The 20,230-nt window shown below is 45.2% G+C and overlaps 1 protein-coding gene across 17 annotated transcripts in view; it reads right to left on the bottom strand.

Annotated features, from left to right (window-relative positions):
- Window positions 1-66: 66 nt before the first annotated feature.
- The window catches only part of syngap1b (synaptic Ras GTPase activating protein 1b), a 98,889-nt gene continuing 78,725 nt past the window's right edge, over window positions 67-20,230 (bottom strand). For 9 of the 17 annotated variants that reach the window (XM_078094577.1, XM_078094587.1, XM_078094578.1 and 6 more), the window contains 6 exons: window positions 19,320-19,853; window positions 18,411-18,842; window positions 18,043-18,216; window positions 17,613-17,824; window positions 12,090-12,162; window positions 67-5,489 (listed from right to left, as the gene is read on the bottom strand). In XM_078094577.1, coding sequence (XP_077950703.1) covers window positions 5,232-5,489; window positions 12,090-12,162; window positions 17,613-17,824; window positions 18,043-18,216; window positions 18,411-18,842; window positions 19,320-19,853 — 1,683 coding nt within the window. In that variant the 3' untranslated portion in view covers window positions 67-5,231. Of the gene's footprint in view, window positions 5,490-9,403; window positions 9,466-12,089; window positions 12,163-13,171; window positions 16,687-17,612; window positions 17,825-18,042; window positions 18,217-18,410; window positions 18,843-19,319; window positions 19,854-20,230 lie in introns of those variants that run through there. The other 8 variants (XM_078094579.1, XM_040164267.2, XM_078094580.1 and 5 more) reach the window with 5 other exon arrangements.

The following is a 20,230-nucleotide window of genomic DNA, read 5'->3' on the forward strand; positions in this document are numbered from 1 at the left end:
TACAAAAGGGAGAGAAGTCCAAGTTAGTGTATTAGGAAACAAAACACACATTTCCACAGCAGATTAAGAATTTAATTATTTGTTTATTTATTTATTTACGTATTTCTACCTCCAGATTCACCCACCCGAAAAATATAAATTCCGGTGTATTCCAAAACAAAATGAAAAAATGAAAAGAAGGGAACAATGGCATCTTCATCAAAGGAATTAATCAACGAAATCATAGTGGCAATAATTATTATCATTATTACAATAATAATTCAATGATCAGAATATCCACATTCATTAGAACTCCATATACGACTGCAATACACTCGTCAACACCACTCTTCCATTAATATACACAAAATCCCCAAATGTCTGTCCTGTCAAAACAACGGTAGAGGAGTTTGGGGGGGTGGGGGGGTGGGGGGGTGGGGGGGGGGCTATGGCTTGTCAAGGGGTATGAAGATGAGGGACCAGAGAAGTTAATGGATCTAAGGTTAGTAAGAGTGGGAGGCACGCTTATTTAGTAAGGACCTATACAAAAACAAGCAGGGTGAAGTAACGTCGGTGTACTTTCATGGAAGGGTTTGCCAGTCTGAACGCATCTTAAAAAAAAGGTCAGAAGGCTCCATGAGAGGCAGAATTTGGGGAACAAGAATTTCAAGAAATATATAAGGGTTGTCGGAATAAATATATAACTCTGAAGGACAACCGTTGCAAACATATACCATAGGAACCTAAGGTGAGAAGTCCGATACGCAGAACTCAAGACAGGTTGAGAAGTTTAAAAAGAAATGCAGATGGTGGTGTTTGGAAACGAATCGTCTTAGTCTAAATATGTACAAACATTTGCTCGGTCACCCAAATCCACTTAGAAAAGCTTTCGTTGGTCAGAAAATGAGTGCAAGCTTAAGATTACGCGAGTTACTTCCTGTATGGGAGCTTCAAGAACGCGGCTAGAAGTGACGGACCTGGCTGATATTCTCAGGCCGAACACAAAGTGCCTCTGTCAGCTCAGAACGATTAAAAACCTTTCCCCGCCTCAGTATTGGTAACTTGAGAAGACCTATTCATAGAAAGAGAGAGAAACATTAGAGGAAAAATAACTGTACACTCTGCATGTACAAACAAGCTGTATATACACGTAGACGTACCATATATACACATTTATCCAGTATGTACACAAAGGTATAGCCGGGACACGCACTTATGTACAAACACATTCGCTCGTTTTCAGCAGGACCTCTAACATATCTCTCTCTGCGTCGTTGTCAAGAAACGCCGGGGATCTCGACCGTGTCAGTGAGGGGGGGGGGGGGTCCCATCCATCCGAGTGAATGGGGAGTTTTACAGCAGTTTGACTGCAAAAAGACTGAAACCAAGAGTTCATCCGCCGCTCGGTGGTGGAAATTCCAGCGGAGCCGCTGAAGAGTGGAGTACAAAACGAAGTCCCCGTCCAAAGACCTTCACGCCGTCCGTCAAAAGGAGAGCTCCATGGCGACCGCTGGGCGAGAAACATCGGCCCACTTTTTTCTCTTTTTTGTTTGTTTTGAATGATTATAACCAAGAGGAAGGGGTAAGGGGGGGGTGGGGGGGGGGGGTCAAAGGTCACAGCGACGTGCAAACTGCTGTAAGGGGAGTAGGTAAAACACAAGTTTGTCCCTTCCGTCACAGTCCTTCAGGGCAATGATTCTCTCCACAAGATTGTCGCAGTAAGAAAACTGGGTTCATATAAAATGGATTATTGATGAACTTCCATTAGATAGAGGCATCTATCTATATCAAGAAATAAATATCTGCTCCGGGAAGATTTCTGATGAAGAGTTTTCTTGTTTAATACTATTGTAAGAATAAGCAGTATCATAGAAATATAAATGATAACATTCGGTCAGGTTTTTCAAAGTCTTCACTGAAGCAAGAGTTTTGTTTCTGAAGCAGTTTCACTTGTTGTTATAGGCTGTGCATATTTAGGTTTCCTTTAAAATCAAAGTCCCAAAGAGATTCAAACGGAAGGACTAGAACTATGAAACGAGAAAGAGATCACGTTTGTCTGAGTAAAAATGAAGAGGTTAAATAATGCTCTGAGAATCTTAGATAGATACAGATTGAGTAGATGAAGAGGAATCGAAGGGTAATTTAAAAAGACTATAAGAGAGAGAGAGTAAGGAAAGAGGGAAGAAGAGAAATAAATGCCCTAAAAGTAAATCAGCTTTGACTGACATTTTAAGAGAAGTCAAGCACCTTTGAAATTCATCTTACCCACAATAAACCTCCCCCCTCTCTCATATCAGGCATCTCGCCTCCCTCGGCCTTTTGCGTCCCTCCGTTCTGCGGATCAGACTGCATAGCTGTTCTTTGCATGCTGTTATGTGTCCAGCCTACCTTTTTAAAAGTAAAATGTAGATCCAACAAGGAGGCGCCAAACACATAACCAAAAAAAAAAAAATCTCAAATCAGAGAGAGAGAGAGAGCCCAAGTTGAGTAAAAAAAAAGTGATAAAAATAAAAAGAAGACACAACCCCGCATTTCCTTACATGGTCCGCTGGGGCTCTGCACCCTCCTTTGAGCAAAGGGACTGGGACCAAAGGCCCAAGTTCTCCCTTTGTCAGCCAATCGCGTCACGAGAGAGGGCTCTGGACATTTGGCCGCGCCACCCCGCGGACTGCCGATGGTGCATCAGCCAATTACGTTCCACATTGTCCTCCATGAAGCTTTGAGAGTGGCTATAAGGGGGAGAAAACAAAGGGGAGACAGAGAGAGAGAAGAAACGGGGGAGGGTGCTTGATCAGGTGCTATTGAAGCATGGCTGGAGACCGAGTACCTGCATTGGTGGCGGACCTTCCGAAGCTGGACTCTCGTCTTATATCTATATATATATATTTATATTTATGTATATTGTGTGTGTGTTCAGATCTGAGTCAACCGCTTGTTTACCTGAGTCACTGAGGTATTTTCACAGGAATGTTAATTTTCTCAATCAGGAATCATCTCATAAGGTCTCTGAGAAGACACCGGCGTTCAAACCTAGATCGCTTTCCGGTTCTAACATTCTTTAACAAGTCCTTTCAGGAGGAAAAAGTAGCCCTACAAGCTGCCCAAATAGAAGACAATCTTTCCCTGCGTAAGACTGGCGCTCCAGAGTTAACATTTGGCAGTTCAACAGTTAAACATTCATGGATTGTACAGCTGGAAGCGAATCCCACGGCACTAATAATCACTCGTGTTGGCCACGTTGACCTTTGACACTGCGGAGTAAGCGGTTGACCCAATAGAAAAACGACTGATGTGAAACGCTTCAACTCCTCCTGCTCGACATGTGTGGGGCTCAACGAGTCCCCGTCCAGACAAACCTTACGACAGACGGGTCACACACAGGATGAGCGAATATGGAAACACGTTACAAACATTACACGTTTTCAGCATTTGACAAATGAGAAACTGAAGAGTTCACCTCAGAAACACGTCACATTTGTATTCATATTCCGTAATTGTATCGGTTTAATCGGTTTGATGCTATTTTAGGACGACATGTCAGGCTTTTTTCATTTTGAAAACTTTGAATTATGAGCACTTCAGTTTTTTAAGCATTAAGTGATATTCCTATTGTATCAAGCAAGGCATTAAAATGTGCGTTTGGTCGGTGACCGGCTAGTCCACAGGCCACAGGATGCTCAATTATCTTGATCCCAGGCACTTAATGGCAAAACCTAAGCAGTTGAAACATGATCTAAGATGTTTGTGTCACACTGGCAATGTTTACTGTAGTAAAGTTAGACTCAAAACACAAAAGGGAAATCAAACATCTGTCGTTAGCATTCGTATGCACTTGCAGCATTAGTTTTGGTTAAAATACTAAGATAAAACTGCTTTGAAAATAAATTAAAAAATCTGAATGAAAAGTAAAATAATTTCACCATTTATCTTCCAGCTATAAAAAAACTCCATCCATTTAACTCAAAGTATCTTCACTCAATGTTAAAGCTGTTAGTTCTCTGTTAAAGACGAATCGAGCACTTTGGGGTTTATTTGGCACAAAAGTGAAATAACCGCTTCAATAGATGATCCATCGAGTCGTCAAGTCAAGGAGCCTGTTTCTGATCGACTAATAAAACCAGAGATTGGAGGACAGGGAGGAGACATGGAAACCCCAACGAGCCTGCTGGACACAAGAACACAACGGGATGCACAAAGGACAAAGACACGTAGGAAACAAACTGGGGGGAACAAGAGTCCTGTCAAAGTGCAGGATGGAGGGAGAGAAAGGGAGAGAGGGAGAGAGAGAGAGAGGACAGTGAGTGAACAATGAGGCAGTGCTATGGCAGACACGGACATTTAACTTGAAAAATGGCACCTTTTGTTTCTGTTTAGCACCAGTTTTTATCACAGCTCGGTTCTGGGATTGAGAAGAGAAAAGATTGCACGAGCGCCGTCCAAAAGCGAAGAAGTCCCTTTGGTTGAAAAAAAACAAAAAAAAAACAGGAAGGAAAAAGTTCCCAAAAATGTCTTCCGTCATATCAAACCTCTACGGCGCTTGATCGCGTGTCTTTGAATCTCTGTTTGCAGCCCACGGGTCATTCGTCCAACTAGCAACGCTAACTTTGTATCTGATCTCCATAGGAAAACCCTGTTGAAAAACACTCAAAGGCACTAAGAAAGCCAGACTACACCACCACATCTCCACCTAGACAAGCTGCAGCCTGGCGTGTTCGGGTTCGGTATATTGAATGCACCTACATCCATGGGAGTCAAGGACCGCTGCGAGCTAGCGCTTAGCACTAATGCTAATGGCCACTACATAGCGCTCGCTGCCTACGCGTTTTTACTCATGGTTAAGCCACAGAAAGGCCACGAGCGCACAGAGCAGGTGTTCACATTTCGGCGCGTGCGCCGCCCGCTTGGTTTCGCACTGATTCAAGGCGTGAGTGAAGCTCCACGTGAGCAGCGAGTGTCCGTCGGAGAGCCCTTTGTGTTGTGTGTTTCGTGTGTTATGCACTGTGCGTGGCGGGCCGTGTGATCACTACTTGTCCCCCGCACGCTTTTTCTTCTCTCTCTCTTGCCCGGGGAACGGGAACATCTACAGCAAAACATCTTTTTCAGAGCATTGTCTCGCTAAGACGGAAAGACGGGGACCGTGTTTTCCTTTGAGTCGTCTCGCTCTCTCTGACGTTGTGTTTGACCTACTCCCCCCCTTCTCTCTGCTACGCCTGTGGTTGCCGTTGCCGTGGTTCCGGTTGCTTGTGGGGTTGTCACGGGGGAGGATGTTTGGGGTTGCCACGGAGCTCTCCATTCTGACTAGGACGTTGACGAGCAGCGGGTAGAGAGGGAGGGTCTACAGTTTGGGGGAGGACTCCATTGCGGGGCGAGCTGTCGGGGGAAACGCCCGAGGAAGGAACTCTGAGGCCTTGATCGTCGGTTACCGCTCCTCCTCCTCCTCCACCACCTCCCCCTCCACCTTCGGTTTTCACACCGGGGTCTGCAGGACCCAGGGAGGAATGCTGGTCCTCCTGGCGAAATAGAGAGAGAGGGGAGGGGGAAGAGGAGTGGGAGCAGGGAGAGATGGTCGTAGGAGAGAGGCCATTCAATGAGCGATGGGAGCGAGGTGAGGAGTTGTAAAGGAGATGTCCAATCAAGGCAGATAACGTGACATGTAGAGGGAATAAAAACCACACGTTGAAGAAGTGTGTGTGTGTGTGTGTGTGTGTGTGTGTGTGTGTTGGAGGGAGTGAGATAAAGATGGGGGAGGACAAAAGGAGGGAAATCACCAGAGAAGGAAGGCGATCGAGTGGTGAGCAAACATCAAACATTGACAAAGAACCGGTTGGAATGAGTTCATGTAAAAAGCGATGGCAGAAGCAAAGTGAGGAGACAAATAAATAACAGACAAACGAGGAAGAATTGGAAGGAGCGCACAGAAAGAGAGAGACAGACAGAAAAGAGAGAGAGAGAGAGACAAATGAGTTACGAAGTCGATGCGTGAAGAACACCAATAGGAATGGCAGCACAGGGACACAGGGAAAGAGGGCATGATGGGGAAATTCAATCCTCGCGGTCAAATGGTCCTGATCCTCTTTGGATGAGTAGCGAGGAGGGCGTTTATCGGGTGTGACGAAAAGAGTCTCTAGAGTTTCTATGTCCATGTGCGGGCTTGAGGAAGTGAAAGTGGTTTAATTTACAGCCTAAAAAATAACTCTACACTTATTGCTTCTATAAACATCTTAAGAGCATCATCCCGCTTCTAAAAACATGCAAAAAATAAAAGAGTCAAGCCAATAAAACAGCCCAGCTCTGAATTAAAAAAGCTGAAGGCGCGTCTGGTTGCCTGCCAGGAAAATCCAAACTTGTCAAATTCACCAATCAAAAGCCAAAGCCATTGACGGCTCAGTCATGAGCTGCTGCATGGCCTGTCCTCCCGGGTTGGATCTTTTGATTGGCGATTGAATCAAAGCTTTGGTTTTGCCCTCTTTGGTGCAGAATAACAGCAATGCAAGACTACTTTCATTGTCCGTTTGTATCCAGGCGTGTTTGCAAGCCGTCACTCCCAGTCCGGAGCAGTGGGAGGAGAAAACAATCGGGTTAAAACAAGCAAGAGGACCTTGTTCTAAATGGTGCTTAACGATCATTTGAATATCGAAGCGTTTAGAAAGCAGACCTCGGATGGAGCCCCTTGAAATAACTGCACTTAATTGATGCCCCGGCGCATTTCGCTGTGTGGGGTCTGGACAGAGTCATCTATATGAGATACTGTAACATGGATGGGATGGTGTGCTGTAGAGGGGAGAGACAGGAAGTAGGAGGGATCGTTTGGTCTGCATCCAGTTGAGAAAATGAATCGAAAGGATCCAAAAAGCAATATTATCACTGGGTAAAGCTGTGTGTCGAGTGGAAGGTGTTTCCATTTCCCTTTGAAAAATAAAAACAAAAAGTGAAAAGAAGAACAAAAAAAAAAAAAAGAACAAAAAGCCCAACATTTGATGTGAATTAAAGGGCCTTTTCTCTTCTCAATCAGAACCCACATGAGAGAAAACCCTTCCAGCCGCTTGCTGGAGCGCAGACAGCTACGGGATGCCAGTAACAACTAGTTTCATTACTCTAGAACACGAGCGACAGCGTGGTTCGATCTCCACGCGTTGACCGATGCACACGAACTCAAGCAGCCGAACAAAGACATGGAAAGTAACGTTTACTGACATCCTTTTTAAACTTACCGAGCTTGCTTCCCTCTCTGTGGGCTGTTTGATTACCGCTTGGTGCGAGAGTGGTTTTTGTTTTATTTCTTATGATGTTAATGAATATTTAGGGGTACTGGGGACAGAAACACAAAACACTTAGTGGAGGACTGAGATGTTGGGTGTGTAGTAATGACGCAGGTATCGGACACACAGGTTCTTACCCGTCTCCTCCAATCTCCAATCAATTTGAATCGTGGCTTTTTACAGAGCAAGCGGTGAGATTGTTCCCCGAGCGTTGCTTTAATCGGCTTACATTAGTTTAGGTCTAAAGAAAGAAGGTGGAGAGCTCTGGCTGTGACGCAGAACAAGCAACGCGCTTCACCGTTCACGCACCGTAACATCTGGCCGACGCCAGCATCCAACCAGGAAATGTGCACACAGACAAAGACGCAAATACGAGAATCACACGAAAAACACATAGAAAACTAAACAAAAACAGGTGCACATTAATCAGTGTTCCTCAGGGAGGGACGGGGTCAGATACGGAGATTTCCCATAATTCATGTTGCTTATCTGAGAGCGTGCTGGGATGGGAGGGATGGAGAACTGAATGGAAATGTAAATTCAAAGCACAGCGGTTTAAAAATATGTTGTTGTGTGTGTGAGGAGAGAAAAAAAAGCAATAACAGAGCACCCCCAAACTCTCAGGCAGGTATTTCACCAGGGAACTATCATTCCATGTCTTATTTCTAACATTGTCTACTCAGCCACAAACATCTAATTGTGTGTTTCCTTTAAATTCTGATTTTTCTTCTTTAAAAAAAAGAAGACGTTTGCATTGAAAAGGGTTTAAAAACAATTTATCGTATCGGTTTATTTATCATTTATTAATTAGTAATGTCTTCATTCATTATAACTGATGCTTAATGTTTTGTAAGTTAGTAAGTTAAGCACGAGTGAAAAAAAAAAACGTGACTATTAAATGTGATGAAAATTTTAATTGAACATCTGCAAAGGATTCAGTGGCGTTTATTGATTATTTCCTATTTCTCTGCACTTCCATTATTTACCCAATTTAAAGAGTTATCGGAGCGTCTCCGTATATGACATGAAAATCATTCGCAAACGATAAACGCCGTCACGTCTGTCGGCGGATTGTCGGTTCTGACTGAATTGTCACACACAGTCTTATATGTATATATTTCTGCCAAAGCTCATTGAAAGTCAAATGAAAAAAAAGCAACCTAACTAATCTGAAGTAATTCAAAGAAACAAAAAGAAGGCATGTTATAGTGTTTGGAGGGTGACAACAAAACCAGAACAGATGAATAAACAAAGAAAAGATCGCTTAAGCCTACTTCACACAATGCCAATTAGCATTAATCACATTGCATTGCATTGATGCAAAATGTACAATATACATGAAAAACATTTATTAAATGCTTTTTGCTCTAACGACTCGCCCAGCAGTGTCACGGCGAATCGAGCTATAGAGTCACGCTGTGTGAGTCCCGTAACATTGTGCCCTCACAGCGTTACCTTTACAAGCCCTCGATGGAGCCGCCGCGAGTCCGTCTTTATCTTATCCAACAATAACACACTAACCCCACAAACGAACACCGTCTTTAAGATTTTGAAGTGTGAATGCAATCGGCAGAAGTAAAAAGCTAATGTTAATCTATAAGGCAAAGGGAATAATGATTCTGAAACCGGAGCGTTATTGACAGCCGTGTTCGCCGTTTTCTGATACAAAAGTTCTCTTCGCAGCCCCATTGCATTGTGGGATATCAACGCTGTGGTTGTATCGCCTACTAGTTCACTAACAAAGCGTCTTTTACTAAATAATAGAGCGTTAGTATAGAATTTAGCGACTTGATTTGCCTCACTTTGTCTTCGGCTCATTGGCACAGACCCTTTGGCTTTGTTTTTTACTGAAGCCAGAACGCCGCTTTGGATTTATACCCCTCGGCCCCTCCCGCACATTCTGTTATCTTTGGCGCCGCTCCCAGTTTCTCAGCGCAGCCCCCGAATCTCTCTGAAATGTTCCGCTGTCACCCTCTCAACGCGGGTCAGGGCCCTCCGGGGGACCTCTGCCCCAAACACGCTGCCCGACAGTTGGAGTGGGCCCGGCGGTGAGGTCACAGGATGCTATGCGCATGGACAGGGACGCACATGGAGAACAGCAGAAGGGGAGAGAGGAAGCAGCGGGTTATGGATGGAGGGTGAGAGTTGGCCGGGTGGTTTATTACCTGGTTACTCGCGGTGGGACGGGCGCGAGACGGGGCTGCACTAGGATGGACTGACGCCTCCCCTAAGAGAAATCACCGTATCTCATCAACATAAGAGGAGAGGAGGATTGAAAGCAGGAGGCGGGAGGAAGGAGGAAGTCGCGGAAAAAAAACCGCACGCACACAAAATAAACAACAACGAAGAAAGGAATTAAAAAAAAAGAGGAGGACGTGAATATACATGAAAATGCTCGTGAACATCCGCGTCCGTGATGGGAACCGTTCACGCACAACATCACCACACCAACCCGACGGCCCTGAAAGCATTAAAGCAGCTCGCCATGCGGTGTGTCAGTAACAGAAATCATGCTCAGGACGAGGAGGGAAAGAAGGCTGTTAATTCGTGCACTCCAAAGCCACATCTGCATCTGAAAGCAGCTGATTAATCCAGCAGACTTTGGAAAGCTTGCAGCACGTTGCATGTTTCCTGGTTCAGCAGCGCCAAAGAACATGCGTGTATACCAAGCGTGCAATCATCTACTCTGTGAAGATAAATACACACACACACACACACACACACACACACTTGGGAAACGCAGGAATACATTTGCATTGACACACTTTATCTAATTAACACATTCTGTGCTGCAATACGCCCGGATCAAAGGGAGCAAACAGATCTTATGTTAATGACACATTGGTCTGATTATTGATGCAGCAAAGAAGAAAAAAAATCACTGATCAAAAAGGAAAAGTCCACTTTCAAGAAAATCTAATGAAAGGCTCTATAAATGATTATTGCACTAGTGAAATGTTACAAAAACTGATAACAAGGGTTTCAGTTTTGAAAAGGGGTAAAAAGATTCACCTCAACTGGCATTTATTGCCTGCAAAGTTTATTATAAATGCATATGTATTAACTTACTTATTGTTTAAGTGATAAGTGAATATTTAAATAACTCATTCATTTTTTTAGTTTCGCCATATACAAATAGATATATATTTCCTTCCAACCTTAATTCATGTGACCTGAACCCTGATAAGTTGCAAAAAATCACAGAACCGATTAAACTTTTGCACCAGTCTCTTCTGACACAAATAAAGAAATAGAACAATATTACTGTCAACAGCAGGCAAAACTTCTAAGGACCTGGATTAAAGGCTTTCGAGACGTCTTGAGGTCTGCGGACATCCTGGTTCTTACTAACGCATCCACGTCCTTCTATTGGCGATCGGCCCTTTGTTTGCAGCGTGCCCTTGTTTTGCAGGACGCTTTTCTGCGGCATCAAGGCCTTATTACGGGAGATCTGATAAATCAAATGGAGTTTTTTTTTTCTCCGCGTCCTGAGGAATCCACGGCGTCACCCCCGTCTCACTCCGTGTTTATTTACTTCTCCCTCTGACTCGATGAAGCCGAGCATCTTCACACTGGACCGAAGTGTCTGCTCCTCTTCTCTGCTGCGGTTTCAGAGCACGAGTGTGTTGAGAGTTTTAGTTGTGTATTAACTGCAATAGTTCATATCATTACTGCTGAATACATATTCATACATGTTTTCATGTTCAGCCTTGTGGAATTGTCACATTAGAAGTAATAATGACTAAAATTGTGATGCTCTGTCAGCTCTTGGCACATTTCACAATTTTCCCTCCCTTTGACTAGAAATCCACCCTGAGGCGTTTCTTTTTTTCTGCAGTTAATTGTCAAAAATACATCAAATCCACCAAATGAAGAACACATCAAGTGGTGAAACTGTTTGAGCTCTTTGACAAAGGAAGGAGCTTTTTGAAGGCTGAGATGAGCATTAACTCTGTTCATCAATAAATAGGTGTAATTCCTTTATGTTCCATAACTCAATGAAAACTCACCATCCCTTCTCTTGTAGATAACGTAACATTTAACGCAAAAAAGACTGGTACATAGTATTTGTACTAGTATATGTACTATAAAAGTATTCCCACCTTTACCCACTCCTATGTGACTGATAACATACGAGTAATAATATAATATTTGATACATTATTTTCAAATGGGCCATTCTGCGCAATGAGTCTTGTTATTGTTGGTACACTAAATATATATTGACACTAATAGCTTGAGTTGCTATTAGTACTAGTTTAGTACCTTGTTTTTCTGCCTTTGGTCACTGCTGCTTTTACCGAAGTTCTGACTACTCCCTCTGCCATTACTGATAAAAGTATTACTTCAGTGTATCAGTGTCCAAGTATCTGTGCACGAGTACTCGCTCTCACGGATGCACTTTGCAGGATGAGAGTGCGAAATGGAGACCAGCGATTCTGCATCACGCGTGAGACGTTTTTAGGAGTTTTAACCCTCGACATGCTCGGCGGACACAAACAACCACCACAGGCCGAGGAAAAGCTCACGGGCCCATCTGGAATCAGACACCTCCACAGCTTGAGCTGAACGCAAACGGCAGCACGCTCGGATCTTCGAAGCCCCCCCCCCGCCCCGCCCCCACCCTCTCCCAGGTATGTTGGCAGACAGACGGCACGGGGGTCAGGGACAGGTCAAGACAATCAAGAGGGACCGCAGACACACAGCAGACAATATAATAGCTGTAGCAGGGGGTTGGGAGGTAGGAGGGTGGGGGGTGTGGGGGTGGAGGGGTGGGGGGGAGGAGGGGTAGCAGAGAAGACAGCACGGGCCATCCGACGGACTCGACGAGAGAGGAAGCAGTCTCACAGACCTGATCAGCGAAAATCCTGGTTTTGGGCTCAATCACGGGCGGTCCCCTTATTTCATCCTCCACGGCCATGAGTCTTGGAAGCAGAGAGAGAGAGAGAGAGAGAGAGAAAGGGGGGAGGAGAGGGAGGGGACAGAAAGAGAAGGGAGCATTATGAATCCGAGATGACACCGAACAAGAAGTCGAGCAGTTGCGTCTCCAGCAACAACTTGCCCGACAGCTGCCCGGTTACCTGTGTCTCCCCGCACCTGAGAGGCCCCTTCAATCGGGCGAGCCTTTGCCCTCTGTGTTGGGCGGCAGCAACCCGGGCCGCGCTCCCTGAAGCTCCGCCAATCTGGAGCCTCGGTTTTTTTCTTTTGTTTTTTTTTCGCTTCCTTCCGGCCCTCGTGGGATTCGATCGAGGCATTTTTTTTTTTTTTTTCCCCCGCTCGATTCAAGGCGGTTCCAAAGCGCAATCAGGGCCAAATGCGCTCGGTGGCGCGCAGTGAGCGGGTGAGGAACGGATCCCCGGTCGTCCCCAGGGAATTTCCCATCTCGTGGAACACGGACCCGACCAAAGGCCCCCGGTGGGAAATCCTTTGACTAATCATTCCAACAGACGAGCCGTCGGACAATCCGGGTTCTCACAGCTCTGGTGATTATCCACGCGCTCCACTCTGGAGGTCGTTTGAAGGGCATTTCTCACACGGGGGAGGGGGGGTGTCTCTTGCAGTCCGGCGGCCAACTGGCTAAACTGTGATTATTGGTTTGGTGGTGATGAATCTCAAACAGAAGTGGGCGTGAATAGAAGAACCTCTCTCTGCATTACTTGCTTGTACACGATTTTACCGCAGCAGAATGAACATTATGATCGCGTCGTAACGCGGTGACTTTGTGTCAGTTTGTGTGGAGAGTTTGTCACCCGAGGGTTCATTGAGCCACCAAGTCCATCAAATAGTTGACATTGACTTGCCAGCACGTTTGTAATGCAGAGCAAATGTATCAAGTCACATAGTGTGAAAAAGGCTTTTCTCGTTACATTCATATGGGTTTATTCAGAGCACAGACAGGCACGCGTGTGACAATAAAGAACGAAAATCCACAGGTGAAGTTTCAAACATAAGTGTTTGGATGTTTTATTCCATAAATAATGTACAGTGTTGAGAGTTATTATTTATTTTATTATTTTTTTAAATATTTCTTTTTTTTACAAAAGAAGAGAATAGGAAAAGAAAGGAATCAATCATACTGTAAGCACACACAGAGATATAAGCACTGTCGCAAAAAACAATGGAATGTAACATGGGTATACAGCATTAAGATTTTGACATGACTTCAAGGGGCAGACAATGATTCATGTGGGTGATATGTTACAAAAAAAAAAAAAGTTAAGCTTTTTATATCCAGTTGTACTTCAAGTAGTGTGCTTTTTGGAGGTCAAGTCGTACAATGCAGTCAAAACAATGTGTGTATCTACCAACATGAGGTCACAACGTCTGAATACTTTTGCTACAGAGAAACAAGGCAAAGAGACAAACGTGTCAAAAAGGATGCAAAGATGATGGAAAGAGAAACAAACAGACCTGGATCAAAGAGCAACTGCAAATACTTGTGTTTTCTTCGCCAACAAGTGCAACAAAAAGTATGTTTCTTAGACTGGAAAACCTCTCAACACGTATGTAAGAGTTACTTGCAGCTATTTGACGCAGGTCTGCAGAAAGGTGACTATAAACCGTTGCCTGTTGCTACCAGCCGTGTCAATCAGACCGATATATTAATCTCTCTCTCACACACACACACACACACACACACACACACACACACACACACACACACACTCACACACGCACACGTCAAGCCAAAACTCATCACCACTACGAATTAATTTGCAAGATTTAAACACAAGTTTTGCCGTAGTACAACCGATCAATATATTCTTGCTACAAAAGAGAGGCGGATATAATGACACCAGAATATCATCTACGTCTCTGGAGAGGGAAAAATAACGTTGTACGTCGGCCCTTTTTATAATAATAATATTGAAGTCATACTGCAACTGCATAAGTTGAACTTTTCTCAAGCAGCTCTTGTGATCACCACCGGACACCACCAATGACGGACTGCAGGTCAAAAAGGCATACCGAGCATATACAGCAAAATCATACAGGTATAAGGAAATCTTTTTAGCTTTAGTTAATAAATAATACCCATTGCACTCTTTCATTTTAAATGCAGATAAATTCACAAACACCGTACACATGAAGCCAAAAACAAGTTGAGAACTCAAGGACACAATTTGCAGAACACACCGCTGTCAAAGAGTCACGTCGTTGTGGTCATGCTGTCACGCTGTGGATGGCACCTGGTAAAAGGTTTTGGCAGGAAGTTACCGTTTCTTACGAAAGCCCTAAACGGATATCTTCCATGCCGTTATCTCAACATCGCATGGTAACTATTCCGCTGACAACAGAAAACCAGAAGGTTGTTTCCTCTTGTTACTTTTAATGTTTGGGTCGTCGTATCCTCCAATGAACACTGTTCAGGTCATTGTGACAGCGAGAGACAAATACATCAATTATTATCAGGAATTATTTTTGTAATTTGTGTTTAAAAAAGCATCTCAAGTATTCAGAGGTGTCAGTCGACTGAAATGTATCATTGAGTCATTTAATCTCTTCATCCTGGCAACCCAAAGCTCGCACAATCTAATGTTATTTTAAATAACACTTTACATCTTCTTAATAGAGTTCATTTAATATTTTATGTATCCTCATCAACTAATTCACAATCCATGTCTCCTTCCATTCGCTTCCTCGAGTCCTTCCCTTCCAACGAGGTCGGTCGACTTGTCTCAAACATTATGAGCAATGAGGCTAAACAACGTTTAACTCGTGTTAACTAGTTATTTACGCTATTTACATCGTGAAGTTCCTTTCTCCAGATAACAACATCATTAAAAATGTCTGAATGATGTCCGTTTAGGGCTTCCGTAGTTTACTTTATGTACACAGGATGCATACAACATAACTTAGCAGGATCCTGCGTGTGCATTTGCACAGACTGCACATGTAGACATATTGTCTCTATTATTGCGCTTCATCCTACCAAAAAGTTAGCTATTGCAAGTTTAAAATAGTTATAATCTCACTCTATAGAATTCATATATATATCATGTATTAAATATTGTTATGGCTCTTGCATCATAGACTTTAATATACTATGGATTATAGTTAAAAATAGATTAGGACCATTGATCTTTTTCCCCAACTGCAAACTCACAGTAAACCTTTTGTTCAGTTCACAGCAAACAGCCTGGGGAAGACGAATACTTTATATTTATAATAAACACAAAAGGCATTAGAAGATTTTAACAAATAAGAATAATAATTTAGAGCCTGTAGCCAACTAATGGGTTCATTAATCTGAATAAAATATAGATACAAGTGCTACAGGTAAAGTGGATTCAGTGTTTTCAGTGGATTTAACCTAGCATGACCTAGAAATCAATATTTGGCTTTGGTTTAAATTAGATCGTTGTAGAACAAAAAGTGTATCTAGTCTCTGTGCTGAAAGTAAAGTTAATGCAAGAAACATTAAGGCTTCTCTCAAAGAGAATCTCTGACACTTGAAACACAACGTTGAGTGTTTTAGTTCTGCAGATGAAGAGATTTTCCTACAAAGGAGAATTCACGATCACTCCTTTTTGCAGAACCTGAGCTTCCATTTGCATCGATGTTGAACTTTGAATGTGAAAATTTAAAGTGAAAGTCCACTAAAGATGACACATAAGTCTACTTGTCATTTCACTAAGAGTCCACCGACAGCCGCCGCACCCTTTGCATTGCTCATGCATGCTTAAAATCAAAAATGGAGGCGGCGCGGGTCTCGCGATGCGTTTGATGACATGGTCTGGCTCAGTGAAGTGTGAGTAAAAGTGACTTGGAAGCAACCAGATCTGCTACTTAATTCATCCTTGTGTGGTTAGATGACAAGAGTTGCACAGGATACAAGTGCACGGCCAGCAGATAGCAGCTCCCTGCCGACTGTATGCAGATGATTGAGTGATATTCACTCCAAGCTGATACTTCAGGGGAGCGATCATCAACGGTTTGGCTTTAAGTGCTAATAAAGTACCTCCGTCACGTGGCCTATTTCCTACGTCAGGCCATTGTTTGAGACTTCCCCCCCACCTCTTTGTATTACACCCAAAGCTTGGTGGGATTGTAAGAAAAAAAAGAGAGAGAGGTGTCGGCCCCCAGGTAGAGACATACGTCAGCAGTCCTTCAGTGAACGTGGCTCAACTTGAGTTTAAAATGGAAGAGCTCTTTTTTTTTCCCCCACAGTCCTGTGAAGGTCCAAAACAACGTGCTGCTTTAAAAAGTGCAGACATGTTTCAAACTTTAAAATCCTCTTGTGTTTTTACAGTGCAATCTCGTGGGAGAGTCAATCGAAGCTAAGGGGAATCATCTGAAGTGATCCCGGCATCCACTTACAAGCCGCGTTGATGGGTGACGATAAGTGCAGCAGCACAAGTGTTACCGGGGGTTTTAAGGGCGATTCTATACGCATGGTTTCCCCATGAAAAGACGAGCAGGACTGTCTTCATTCCACGTCTTCTTTCCTGGAGCGGATTAGAAGGGGCAACATTCTCTGTCACAGATCACCAGCCTGCAGTTTCAGACCACAGACTAATCACAAAGCCTTTCTATCTGAACTCCTTCCTCAATAAAACTACTTCCAATGCTCACGGAATCCTTGAGACACAGCCAGCGTTTGGGTTCCACGCCCGAGCGCAACTGCGGCGTGATCAACATTCCACTCTTTACCCATCAACTAATTAACATTGTGGTCAATCCATCAAAACTTAAAATTGCGCCATTACAATTCCACACGTGCACTCAATGATATCAGCTCGAAGATGATGCTGCTGAATAACAAGTGAATCATGTTATGAAGGCAGATTCGCTTCAACAAGAGCTAAGGGGACAACTAAAGAATCCTCCGTCCAACTTCCCTCAGCCGCAACGCTGCAAGCTTATCAAACACTATATCTGTGTCCCTTATATTTCAATTTGTTCCTCACTACGTGTCTGCAGTGCAACTCCCTGCCTTGCTCCCAGCACTGTAGTACTTATTGAAACTGAAACAACCGTCTGCTCTTCAACAATCTTTGCAAGATAACAACCCCTGTAAATAGAGTTCTATTCCGATAGGAAACAAATGCATTTTAAGGAAAAACCATTACAGCTTTCATGTCCGTCGTCACTCTTAAATGAGAGTGGAAGAGAATCCGATATGCAGGTTTATAGTGTCTCAACCAGACACCTTCCGCTTTCTCCTCCGAAGCATGCGTTTTAATTAATGCCAGCAGTCTTCATCTGAGAGAAATATGTCACTTTTTCATGTATTATGGAAGAAAATTCATCTAGTCAATTAAGACGTCACAATATACAAAGATAAAGTCAATGCCAGTGGTTCCCGAATCAAAACACCACATGATGTCTGAGCTGTCTTTTGCCCTCCATCCCAACAGCAGCCTCCATTTACCTGCTAATTATTCCTTTAATTTGGGAGTCTTTCTCCACTTGCTGTTGTCGTAGCTTCCTCTCACTGTCGTCAAGTCGATTCTGGTACTGTAGGAGGATCTTATTGGTCTGCTGCTCCTGCGTGAGGAGCCTCCGCTCATATTCCTCCAGCTTCTTGTGGGACATCACCAGGCGGTCCTTCAGGGAGTTGATCTCTTCCTCATACTCCTTTACCTGGGGCAGAGAGAAGAGGATGACGCTGATGCAGAGTGAATACGGCTGAAACACTGAAAAACATCTCATCACTTGGCCGATTGCTGCGGTTTCCCACACTGTTCGGGACCTGCGGACTTGTGTTAGGACCGGATCCGGGTGCCATCTGCTCGGCGGTGTGAGAATGTTCCTCCGAGCAGGAAAACAAAATGTGAAAAATTAAAAGAAGTAACACCTACCCTGTCCATGCGCGACTCGTCCATGCTCTTCGAGTACTCCTTCAGCTTGAACTCCTCTCGGTCAATCCGCGAACTTTCAATGTCGGCCGACAGGTGAGGCATGTTGGAGACCCAGGCCACCGTGCGCTCGTTGGCCGGGGTCGGAGGATTCAGCGTGGACGGAGTCTGGGAGCCCTGGGAAGAAAAACCAGCGCGCTGAATGTGAGAACGAGAGTTTCGTGAATGGACGAGAGTCACTTTCACGAGGATTTGGCTTTTAATGCGGAGGACTCGTGCCCTCACTCGCTGAAACCTTTCACACGTCGCTGAGAAACAGTCGCCGATAGAGAAGAACCGAACGAGCCGGAGATGAGGCGTGCGGGTGTTACCTGTTTGCTCATGCTGGGTTTGAGGAGGTGCTGCTGAGCCTGTTGCTGCGGCGACTGCTGAGCGCTCTGACCGGTGGTCCCCTGCGGACTCTGGCTCTCCCTGGCGGAGCTCTGCTGGTGGGGGAGGCCCGGGGCCGTGTTGTCTTTGACCGACAGCTGCCGCGCCCCGTGCTGCCTGCCGCCGTAGCCGGACTCCGGCGACTGGAGGAGGTTGGCGCTCGGCGGTCGCGTCTTGGCCAGAGCGGCCGGCGCGGCGGCAGCGCTGACGGACAGCTGGTGGGACGTCTGGGACTTGACGCGAGGCGGGGGCGGGGCAACTGAACTCTGGCGCACGGGTAGGACCGTGGAGGGGGGCGTGGCGGCCAGCGAGGAGTGGGAGGTTCCTGTCTGGGAGGTCATGCCCATCATTTGTTGTTGCTGTTGGAGGTTATCCTAAGGAGGGGAAATTGTGAATAACGAGTATTTTTATTATTGTTTCAGCTCATTTTGGGTCAGATAATGTTACTTTAAATAAAGTGTTTTTCTGTTGTAAAAATATTTAAGACAAAGATGACATCTCTTTGCTTGACAAACAGTCCTGTGAAGATGATGAGAACAAGCTTCGAGCAATGATGACATCATTCATTGATATTCTGCTTGTCAACTAAATGACTAATAAATTCAATTTGTCTGTCAAACGTGGCTGAAGTTTGCCCCACAAAAAGTTACATATTTATCATTGATCAACTACGGCAACTGCTTTGTGTTCGCATCTATTGAAAGGAAAAGAAATGACAACTTTGACCAGCAGCAGCAAAAAGCATAATCTATTAAAACAATAATACAAACAGTTGAAACCATGACGCGTACAGAGTAATTTAAAAAGAGACACAAGTGGCTCTGCCACGATGGCGACGGAGACGCGCGCACCTGCATGTTCATGGACGTCTGCCGGCGTCCGTACTCGGCCCGGCTGTAGTCGTCGCTGTAGCTGTGGGAGTGGATGATGCTCGGCTGTCCCAGGTGACCGTCCCTGGTCCTGAGGGTGGACAGGTCCTCGCTGCGAGAGAACCCCCCGTGGGCGAACTGCGGCATGTAGGTCGGGTGAGAGGGGTCGGGCTCCGGGGTCAGCAGCAGTGGCGCCGGAGGTTGGGCCCGGCTGTGCTGGTGGTGAAGCTGTTGCTGCTGAGGCCCGTCCGCAGTCGCCAGGTGAAAGAGGGGATTCTGGAAGGAAAGCGGGTAGCGCATGGCGGCGGCCTGCTGTTGCTGCTGCTGGGATAGCGAGTCGGTGGTGTTGCCCATCTGGCTCAGCTGGCTCAGCCGAAGGCCGCCGGACATGCTGGAGCCGCCAGAGCCAGCTGACAACCTCCCACCGGCCCGCAGCTGGCTGCTCAGGCCCGACCCCAGGCCGCCACCGCCTCCGCTGCTCAGCCCTCCGAAGCTGCCCATGCCGGCGATGGAGGCCTGGGAGGAGTTGAGCATGTCCACCGACTGCAGGTTAGACACGCTGTTCATTCGGGAATCCCGGAGGTCCATCATTTACACGCTTTTATTGACACTGAGCAGTGTAAAGGGATGCGGTAGGCTCCCTGACATTATGTATGTTACGTGGCCACGGATGACATGGGTGAGGGTGGTGCGGGCGTTTTTAGTTTTTTTTTTACCGCGAGGCCTGGATATCGGAAGTATTTCCCAGGAAATACCGCTAGGGATGAGTTGCGTGGTGAATCAGTGGAAAAAAAAAAGCAGATGTCATGATAAACTAGAGCCTCGGTCACACGATGGCAGATTCTATCACGTATGGCGACCATGCATGTCTCACTAACCTCCCTTTGGCAAAG

The sequence above is a fragment of the Gasterosteus aculeatus genome, chromosome 20 (assembly GCF_964276395.1).
Source record: "Gasterosteus aculeatus chromosome 20, fGasAcu3.hap1.1, whole genome shotgun sequence".
Lineage (NCBI taxonomy): Eukaryota > Metazoa > Chordata > Actinopteri > Perciformes > Gasterosteidae > Gasterosteus > Gasterosteus aculeatus.